This window comes from Propithecus coquereli, unplaced genomic scaffold, assembly GCF_000956105.1.
Source record: "Propithecus coquereli isolate 6110/MARCELLA unplaced genomic scaffold, Pcoq_1.0 Scaffold10, whole genome shotgun sequence".
Taxonomy (NCBI): Eukaryota; Metazoa; Chordata; class Mammalia; order Primates; family Indriidae; genus Propithecus; species Propithecus coquereli.
The window spans coordinates 18697179-18708736 of NW_012133858.1; the positions used below are offsets into that span (position 1 = coordinate 18697179).

The 11558-nt window shown below is 35.8% G+C and overlaps 1 protein-coding gene across 1 annotated transcript in view; it reads right to left on the reverse strand.

The window, feature by feature from the left end:
- VPS8 (vacuolar protein sorting 8 homolog (S. cerevisiae)) overlaps window positions 1-11558 on the reverse strand; it is a 213907-nt gene that overhangs the window by 21991 nt on the left and 180358 nt on the right. Inside the window, 1 exon segment of the mRNA XM_012640004.1 lies at window positions 3934-3987. Within this exon segment, the coding sequence (XP_012495458.1) occupies window positions 3934-3987 (54 nt within the window).

Below are 11558 nucleotides of genomic sequence, written 5' to 3' on the forward strand. Positions count from 1 at the left end.
CTTTTGTAAAGAATATAATCCAAGATGTTTGTGAAAACATACGTGCTATGGAATGTGCCACATACTCTGACACATGGCCACAGAACAGTGACATTCTGAAAAGTGACTCCTATGTGACACACCTAAAGAAAAAGTCCCAAGAAGTTAGCAGAGCCTTACAGAACATGACTCCTGTTTCCTTAGCACTTGAATCCAGCTCTTGGCAGGGCCAATACTGACAGCAGAGTCACCAAACACTTCCTTTAGTTATCGGTCAACAGAGACTCTTAGGCTAAATCAAGAACACTACTGCTTCCGTTGTGTTTCTTACACATGTCACTTTGGCAGGGACTGTTCAGACACTATTGCTGCATCCATCTGTCAATGCGACTTTGTGAAGAGAGACTATAGCTCAAGGAGGAGAACCAGAATATATACGCAGATATACATACCCACACACAAGCATATATGCACAAAAATATACACCTAACTAGGGAAGTAATAATTAGGTGTTCAGTTTCATATTGATCTTCACGTAAATCTCAGAGTAATGCTGATTCAGTAAGGAACTGACCATGCTGGAACAGCAATGATGTTTCGTTTGTTTTTCCTCAGGTTATCTAGGCCAGAAACTTCTTTTTCCCCTCATTTCCCGTACACAGTCACGAAGTCTTGTGGGATCTCTTTCATAAAGTGACTACTTTGTTCTACATTTAGGGATACAACAATAAACAAGACTGATGTGGTTCCTTCCCTCATGAGGCAATGGGAGACAGACATTATTAAGTAGAGAGGCAATCTCCACACATCAAGGTTAAGTGCATTGGTAGGGACTAGTTCAGGGTGCTATGAGCTCAAAGAAGGAAGGATGCCCACTCAGACTCAGGAAGGGTGTCGGAAAGGTTTTCTGGGGGAAAAAGAGCTAAGATTTGAATCTATCTCATCTCTTTACTCCATTAACACAGCCTAGAGTTAGGACCTTTTTTCTTGCCTGGACAACTGTCTTATTATTCTTGGTCTTTCTGCCTTTAATCTTACCTTTGATGGAAACTCTTATCCTCAAGATAAAAAGAAAACTTCATAGACTAGGGCTCTTTGTGATCTGGACCTCCATTTATTTTTCACCAGACTTTCCCATGCTTTTATATTTAAGACATACACAACCACCCCCACTTCCTAAAATGTGCTGTACTCACCCATGTCTGCCTGGGATACCTTTTCCCTTACCTTTCAAGGCTAAATCAAGCTTTACTTGCTCTCAGAAGCCTTCTCAGACTCCATAGTTTGGGATGGCCACCTGCTATGATATGTATTTTAAATTAACTATAGATACTATAAACCGTATGCTAATAAGTACATGGTATTTAGTTTGGGCTTCAACTCAGGGGTGGTCAGTGGCTCTAATTAAGAATTCCTATTTCAGGAGTGGCCAGCTAACATGAACTCCCAAAAGCAGCTACTAAAAGTGCTTCAGCTGTTCATATTTTGACTAATACCTAAGACTTTGCTCATTAGCTCAAAAAGCAGGATTTTTTTTTTATTGGTGAAAAAAAATTATTGGCTTGTTAATCAGCATGGTGAATATTGGAAATTATTGATAAAATAACAGGCATTCAAGATATGAAGGTTGGATAAAATATTTTAGAAATACTCCCAACTCTTGCACAAAGAGGAAGTCAGTGTACACCTGACCACTTAGGAATGCTACCCGAGGCCACTTGTGTCCAGTCATTGGCTTAGGTAGCTTCTGTTTGACTGATGTTGATTACAAGACTAACAGAATCCTGCTTCTGTAATGTTGCCACATTTCTGACAGAGGTCAGACACCTAAAATGACAAAGAGCTGGGACATTACCAAGTTTGAAAATAGGTTGCATGAACCTATTCTAAATGCGTATTTATTTAATAAATGCCTATATGTATGGCAGAATTTGTTTTCAATATAACCTGATAACAAGGTTGTAGGAGGCCAGCTAACCATGCCTCAAAGTTATTCATAAAGCTTTTTAACATAAAAAACATAAGAAAAGTTGCACCAAATTAGCTTAGTCATTTCAAAACAAGGCCTCTCCTCAGTGCTCTCATAGCACCCTGTGCACCTTCCATGGCATGTGTCAAGTTTTATGGTAATTATCGGTTTACCTGTCTACCCTTCCCAATAAATGCTGAGGCCTTTGAGAACAAGGAAAGTAGTTTTCATCTCAGTAGTCCACTGCTTAGCTAAGAATCTAGTATAAAGAAATACAGTCATCCCTTTGTATGTGGGGGACTGGTTCCAGGACCCTCTGTGGATATCAAAATCCAGACGCTCAAGTTCCTTGTATATAATGGTGTAGTATTTGCATATAACCTGCACAAATCCTCCTACATACTAAGTCATCTTTAGATTGCTTAAAATACCTAATGCAATATAAATGCTATGTAAATAGTTGTTATGCTATATTTTTTAATTTGTATTTTAATTTTAATTTTTTAGTATTTTCAATCTGTGATTGGTTGAATCCACAGATGAAGAACCCACAAATAAGAAGGCTCAACTGTACTTGCTGAATGGACATAAGTAGCATGATGAAATGAGAGGACGTCTGATTAGGAGTTGGGACACCTGCACTTTAATACTAGTGTCAACAACATCTTGAGCTCTTACTATGTGTCAAACACAGTGCTAGGCATTTAAACAGTATCGCATTTTATTTAATCTTCAGAACAATTCTGAGAGGTAGCATCACAATTTTACACAGGAGGAAAAGGAGAGGCTAACTTATTCAAGGTCATTCAGATAAATAAGTAGAAGAGTAAATCTTTGAATCCAAGTCTGGTTGTATCCAAAGCACATGTTTTTAATCACTATGTTAGGAATGTGTCCCATAGCTAACACTGGAGATCTTAGACAAAAAAACCCCAATTGCTTCTGGATTCCACTTTCCTCATTTATTTACTGAGTGAGACCAAAATGAGTTAGGCTCATTCCAGCTCCTCACATTACAGTGTGATGGTTGTAAGTAGCAATAATCATGCCTCGGTCTTGCTGCCCTTGCTGCCCTTGCTCTTGTTAAAAGAGTAAAAGAGATTTTCATGTGCAGCATGTTATAGGACTTTTCAGAAAACATATTTTGTTTTTATTCTATTCTCTTTTGAAAAATTCTCAGGGAATTTTGAAGCAGAGAATAGGGGCCCATTTTTGGCACACTGCTTTGAAGCTAAAAACTGCTGTTAGTCAACAGAGCCAGCAAGTTGTTATTTTTGTTCTACAGTCCTTCACTGACATGGATGTTGGCTGAAATTGTTCAAAAGGGCAAGGAAAGAAAACACTTCAACTATCAGAGAAAGAAAAATGGTAAGGAAAACAAGCAAAAATATCAATCTGCTGACCATGTTTCAACTGCACTATTGCAGCTGGATAAAGAAAAGGCTTTTAGTGGTTCTCTTGACATCATCTAAGCATTGCTCAAGTGAAACACTAATACCCTACCTGTGCCACAAAGTTTGCAGCTGGCAACTGAAGTGGCACAGAAGAGAGGTCTATTCCACCAGTATTTATTGAGGACCTTATTTGGTATGTGCTGAAATGTTAGTATCACAGGCCAGTTATTTTACGCATGGCTCTCTAGAGGTAAAGCACTTAATAAGAAAAACTATATAGCTTTCCTTCTCAGAATATCTTTCATCTGCTACCACTCACTGATAACAGGATGCCATGTCTGGTATAGAAGATGGGAATTCTAGAACACTGACAGTCGTTAGTTGCCGGGAGACTGATGCTAAAATCCAACTTGGCTTCTCTGGAAGAGCCATGGAATCCTGCTGACATATCGTTAAAACATCCAATCAGAAAGAATCTTTGGCAGCATTAAGATGATTAAAAATCACTGCCATTTTGGGAGAAAATTATTCAAGAGAGGAGAATAAACACACAGAAAGAGGAACTTTTTTTTTTGTCTTTATAAAACTCACCTTCTTAGCTGTAGGATCCCCTTTGGACTGATGATACGATGGAGACATTTTTACCTGGAAAAAAGGGCAAACATTTTAATACCCTTTCTATTAGGGTCTCATTTTATTTGATCCACATTCAAAATAATTCAACTAGAATTGATGTAACTGAGATAAAACAGATGTTTCAGGGAAACAATTAATAGATTTTATGTTAAGTCTCCTTGAAATTTTTCTGGAGATCAAAAAGTCAATAGTCAGACAAGATAAAAATATGATTAGGGTAAGAAAAGTGGAACAGATGGTCCAAATTGGTTTTTAATGAAATGGTGAGGAACTAATAGATACAGATTTTTTGTGATAATCAACTGAAGTAATAAATAATGGTAAGCAATTCTTGCAGAAGGCAACTCAAAGCATCCATTGTGATGAAATATCCCTTTTAAGCAAAGCACGCACAGAAGAGTTTGATAACAATAGTGAACGATTTAGAAACAGTATCAGACAAATAGTAATAAAAAGATGTTTAGTCCGAGGAAGAAATGATTGGTGGTATAGGAACATTTTCAAATATTTGAAGATAGAGATTGTCAGATTAGATAAATGAGAAAGACCCCAACTACATGCCACCTACAAGAAACACACTTTAATTATAAAGGTTCAAATGTTTAAAAGGAAAAGGATGGAAAAAATATACCATGACAGCACCAGATTTCAGAGCAAAGACGATCACCAGGGACAAAGAAGGTTATTTCATAATAAGGAAGGGGTCACTTCATCAGGAGGACATAACAATCTGAAATGTCTATGCACCTAAAGCTTAAAAATACGTGGTATAAAAACTCATAGAACTGTAAGGAGAAATACATTTTGCAGTCAGAGAGTTCCACGCTTCTCTCTCAAGAAATGCGGGAAAAAAATAGACAAATAATTAGAAAGGATATGGAAGATTTACACAACACAATCAACTAATTTGATCAGATGGACATTGACAGAAAACTTCACCCAACAAAAGCACAATACATATTCTTTTCAAGTGCACAGAGACCAGATCTCTGGAAAAATTCCCAAATACTTGGGAACTAAGTAACATACTTTCAAATAATCTACAGATCAAAGAAGAAATCAAAAGTAAATTATTTTTATTTTGTATTATTATTTTTTTTTTTATTTTAGAAACAGGGTCTTGCTCTGTTAACCCAGGTTTGAGTGCAGTGGAATAGTCACAGCTGACTGCAACCTTGAATTCCTAGGCTCAAGCAATTCTTCTGTCTCAGCCTCCCTAGTAGCTGGGACTACAGGTGTGCACTACCATGCCTTGCTCATTTTTAATTTTTGTAGATATAGGGTCTCGCTATGTTACCCAGACTGATATTGAAGTCCTGGCCTCAAGTGATCCTCCCACCTCAGCCTCCCGAAGTCCTGGGATTATAGGAATGAGCCACTGTGCCTGACCCAAAAGTACATTAGTTCCTGGAAACACACACCTACCAAGACTGAATTCTGAAGAAACAGAAAATCTGAATAGCTGTGAAACTAGTAAGGAAATTGAATCGATAATCAAAAATTGCCTAAAAAGGGAAAGCATGGACTAGATGGTTTCATGGGTGAACTCTACCAAATATTTAAAGAACAATTAATGTCAATCATTCTCAAATTCTTTCAAATAATTGAAGAGGAGGAAACACTTCCTAACTCATTCTATGTGGTCAGCATCATCCTGGTACCAAAGCCAAGACACTATTAATATAAGAAAACTACAGATTAACATCTCTTATGAATGTTGACGCAAAAATACCCAACAAAATACCAGCAAATCTAATTCAGCAGCATATTTTATACACTATGACCAAGTGAGATTTTTTTGTGGAATACAAGGATGTTTCAACATATAAAAATCAATGTAATATGCCATTAACAGAAAGAAGGAAAAAACTACATGATCATCTCAATTGGTACAGAAAAATCATTTGACAAAATTCAATACACTGTCATTATAAAAATACCCAAGAAACTAGGATTAGGAGAGAATTACCTCAACATAAGAAAGGCCATATATGAAAAACTCAATAATATCATACTCAGTGGTGAAAGAAATTTGTAGGATGTAGCTAAAATAGTGGTTAGAAAGAAATTTATAGCTCTATATGTTATATTGGAAAATAAGAAAGATTTAAAATAAAGGACCTAAGTTTCTAACTTAAGAAACTACAAAGAGAAGATCAAAGTAAAACTAAAGCAGAAAAAAAGGAAATAATAAAGAGCAAAACCCAATGAAATAAAAATCAAATAAAACAGAAAAAATTAACAAAGTCAAAAATTGGTTTCTGAAAAGATCAACAAAATTGATAAACTGCTATTAAGATTGATTAAAAAAGAGAATACAAATTATCAATATTAGAAATGAAAGAGGATATATTATACCATGCTATATCACTTACAGACATTTAAAAAATAATAAGAGCCCTTTGTGAACAATCTTATGCCAGTAAATTTGATAAATTAAATGATAAAGGATACATTCCTTAAAAACAGAACTTATGAAAATGGACCCAAGATAAAACAGAAAATATGAAGTATTAGATCTATTAAGGAAATTGAATTTGTTATCAAATATTTTTCCACAGTGAAAATTCCTAGTCCACATGCTTTCAGCAGTGAATTCTAGCAAACATTAAGTATATAAAGACTACCATATGAAACTAGAACATCAACTTATTAATTTACAAGGGAAATGTAATTATTACTATAAGTAGTCTAATAGATACTAGATGCTATCTATCTAGAACGAGGTAGATGATGTATAACAACTGGGTAAGCAATAACACCCAAGATCTCAAGCCTCTTCCAACTGTAACAATCTAATCATAAGAGCCTACCAGTGTGCAGATAATGAAGATATTTCCTATCACTGTGGCATCGCTATTCAAGTAGAACCACATTACAGGCCTTTTTGCTTTCACCCTCTGACTTTAAGAATAACTTCAGAAAAAACCTCAGCTCAATGATCAAACTGCTGGCTGGCTGTCCAGACTGCCCTTTCAGATTTAGCAGGTCTGCAAAAATCAGACTTGACAGTCTTTGCTATAACATACCATGATATTAATACTCTGGAATTCATTCCAGATGTATGATGTAGCTTGCTAAAAGTGATCCAATTTTAACTCCTGGTATGCTCTTTTTGAAAAAGGAGAAAATAGATTTTTAAAGCAAAGTAGATATTTAAGCTTAAAAAAATGACCTCATGAAAGAATTTGCAGACTTTTTAAAAACAAGCCAAGAACTAAATGTGGTGGTGGACAATTTATCTGAGGAGGCTGGTCTCCAGAGATTAAGTCAGAGACTGTTTGAAGTGGCAACAGAAACAGTTCAGCATCCCTCATGAAAGATCTCATTTTTTCATTTAACAAGATTCCTTCTGGAAATGCCTTAGGCAATGAAGCTTAAAGAGACACTTTAAATCCAGGTGAGCAGACACTAGATCTGGGGATATGAATGATACACTAAAGCTATCGCTTTAATAATGCTGAACTTTTTGTGATCTTTGTTAATAAAACAATCCCTAACTTAGAGAATCAATCTGACCCAAAGTTTAATTGCAATAGGAATACCTTTTTATTATCTTAATTTTTTAAAAAACAAGCCTTAATTTTTCTGATTACAAAGGAATACATGTTCACTGATGGAAATTTAGAAAATATAAAAGAGTAAACAAAAAAAAATCACTATCAAACCATACAGCAATAACTACTATTAACATTTGGAATCATACTGTTTTGTGATCTCTTTATGTTGCATGTTATGACTATTTACTTCACTATATCAATATCCTTCTACAATGTGATTTTTCATGGCTACAAAGTGGTTCATTCATTGTATAGACATACCATAACTCTGCAGTCCTCAACTCCTGGGCTGCAGCCTAGTACTGGTCTGTGGCCTGCTGGCTGTTAGGAACCCAGTCCACACACCCTGCGTGCCACCCCTGCTATGGAAAAATTGTCTTCCATGAAACTTAGGAACAGGGCCACACAGCAGGAGGCAAGCGAGCTAAGCTTCATCTGTATTTACAGTTGCTCCCCATCCCTCGATCACTGCCTGAGCTCTGCCTCCCCTCCACCATCCCCCCATCTCCATCCATGGAAAAACTGTCTTTCATGAAACTGGTCCCTGGTGCCAAAATGGTACCAAAATGGTGTCAAAAAGGTTGGGGACCACTGCCATAATTAATTCAACTAACTGTGGGCTATTGTTTAGATTTAGACATTTAGATTGTTTTCAATTTTTTTTAATTATTAAAAATGTTGTTTAAGAGTCCTTATAGATAACACCTGACACACAGGCTTGATTATTTCCATTGGACAGATTCTTATAAGTCCCTGCTTAAAGGGTGTAAACATTTAAAAATACATATTGTTAATTTTTCTGTCAAGTAAAATGGGTCCAAAAACCCTTTTCCTATAATTCTGAAATCCAAAAAGCTCTGAAACCAAAAGGATTGTTTTTTTAAAAAATTTGGCACCAGAAGTCATCTGGCAGCAGAAGCTGACCTGAACAAAAATAAGGCTATACTCATAATCTTTATTTACATAAGCATTTGATTATGGGAGGATGCCATAGTCCACATTAGGAAGGTGATATAACGTACAATAGATGTACCATATTACCTTTCTTTTAGCATTTTAAAGACATCATTTTATTGTTTTCTGGCCTCCATTTTTTTTTTTAAATGAGAAGTCAGCCATCACTCTTATTGTTGTCTTATCTTTGGCTCCTTTTAAGATTTCTTCTTTAGCTTTGGTTTCAGCAGTTTAACTATGACTATGATATGTCTAGGTATGGTTTTCATTATATTTATCTTGCTAAAGCTTTGCTGAGCTTTTTGGATCTATGGTTGATGTTTTTTTACCAAATTTGGTAAAATTTCAGACATTATTAGGTCAAATTTCCCCAGGCCCTATTCTCTCTTTCTCTTCATGTTCCACACACACACACATATATATGTATATATAATATGCCTATTATATATATTTTAAATTTGATATATATAAATATACCAGACTTCTTGATATTGTTTCACAGATCACCAAGAGCTCTCTTCACTTTTTTTCAATGCTTTTTGCCTGTGTTTCAGTTACAATTATTTCTATTGAACTGTCTTCAAATTTACTGATAAAATTTTTTTCTCAGTGTTAAAAATGCTATTGATATTTAATAAAATTTTCATTTTAGATGTTTTTTAGCTCTAGAATTTACACTTGGTTTTATTTAATAGTTTCCATTTCTGTGCTAAGATTACCCCCATGTGTTCAGTCATTCTGCTGATCTTTTCCTCTAAATCCTTTAACATATTTATAATTTCTAACTTAAGGTCCTTAACTACCAACTCCAACATCTGGGTCATTCATAGCTCTGTTTCTACTGATGCTTTTTCTCTTGATTATAGGTTACATTTTCCTTCTTCTTCCTATTGATCCCATGATACTTTGGGCTTTGGCTTTGCTAGAGAGGATTTATTTTGCTTTGCCCTTTGTCTTGGGAAAGCCCTTAGCCCTTAACTATGGCCCTTGTGCAGTTTCAACACAAAATTTAAGGTATTTATTAATCCCTCTAATATAGCAGCATTTACACTCAAAACTCAGCACTACACAGCTGCTGAAATCTTTGCTCGGTTTCTTAGTTTTCCTGATGCTGCTTTCTGCTGGGTTTCTTAAAGCACTGTTTATAAGCAGTTTGGAAACCTGTAAAGAAAATTTCAGGATCCCTCTTCTGTGGTACCCTCCTTTCTGAGATTTTTCCCCTCAATTTGAGCTGCTTTAGTAGCCTTGAACTTTCACTTCTGTTTCTTCATCCCAGTAATAATGCTACTTTCTATTTAAGCTCTTTTCTCCAATACTCCTAGGCAAGCCAAGAAGTACCCTAGGGAAAAGCTAGTTAAATGTAGAGCTCCTCCAGTTTGCTTCCCTTCTTTCAAAGTTTGTGTTCCCTATAAGTTCTGCCTGCTTCCAGTTGTTTTCCAAACAATACTTTTTTTTTCTTCATATTTTGCCTAGACCGTATAATTGTTATTGGCAGAAGAGTTCGTTCAATACAGGCTACTCTGCCATTATTGGAACTGGAACTCTGTTACATTTCTTTAAATATTTTTTCTGTATTCCCTCTACCCCTGCTTCTTCCAGGACTCCAACTAGATGTATATTTGGTCACCTGAAGTTGTTCCATAGTTCTCTGGTGATCTACTCATTTCTTTTCAGTCTTTTTTCTCTGTGTTTGATTTGGGATAGTTTCTATTGCTACATAGTTAAGTTCACTAATCATTCCTTTTGCCATGCCCATTCTGCTATTAGTCTCATCTAGTGTATTCTTCATCTTAGACACTGCAGTTTTAATCTCTACATGTTCTATTGGCTATTTCTAACTTCAATATCTCTATTTAACATGTTCAATCTTTCCTCTAGCTTCTGGAACATATGGAATACAATTATAATAACTTTAAATGTCCTTGTCTACTAATTCTATCATCTGTGTCATTGCTGGGTCAGTTTTAATGGACTGATGATTTTTTCTCCTCATTATGACCTGTATTTTCCTGCTTCTTTTCATGCCTGATAATTTTTGGTCAAATGTCAGACACTGTGAATTCTACCTTATTGAGTATTGGATAATTTTATAATTCTTGGTATATTCTTGACCTTTGTTCTGGGATGTGGTTAAAATACTTGGAAGTAGTTTGATCTTTTTAGGTTTTGCTTTTAAGCTTTGTTAGGTGGGATCAAAGCAGCAGTTAGTCTAGGGTTAATTTTTTCCACGCTACTGAGGCTAAGACTTTATTTAGCACTCTCAATACTTCCCTGTGAATTATAAAGCTTTCCAAGCTGGCTGGTGAGTACAGGCTTTATTCCTGGCTCTATGTGAGTTTGGGACACTGTCCCTTCTATTCCTTTTAGGTGGCACTTTTTTACCTCAAGTCGTTTCCTCACACAAATGGGTGAGTACTCGACTGAATAGTCAAAGTTGTCTTCTGCAGCTCTCTGGAGCTCTCCCTCTCTGTGGCTCTCTCCTGTCTAATAATCTGTCCTATGAACTCTAGCTACCTTAGCTTCCCTAGACTCTTAGCTCTATCTCCTTGATTCAGAGAGACAGATAAGTTCTGCCTTGGCTCCCTCTCTCTCAATAGTGGCTTGGAAACGTCTTCTAGGCAGTAATTTGGGGCAATCCTAGCATTTATGTCATTTGTTTCTTGTCTTTCAGGGAGTCACTATTTTTCATTGACTGATGTCCAATGTCTTACTTAAGAAGCATTATTTTATATATTTTGTCCATTTCCCCCCAAGAAACTCCAAATGTATCTTGTCCAGAAGTGGAATTCCCTGTATTGTCTTTATAAAATCCAAAAAATTATGGATTCTGAACATATCTGGCCACAGTGAGTTAGAAAAGGGATTGTGAACTTCATTCCCACTAGTGCATTCCCACTAGTAGTGCAAAAAAGTATCTGTCTCCTCACATCCTTATCAGTATAAATGCACATGTATTTTTAATGTGTGCCAATTTAATTATGTATTTTTAAAAATTTCCCAGTTTAGTAAGTAAAAAAAAAGGCATCATATTGTTGTTTTAACTTACTTTTAATCACTGGTAAAATT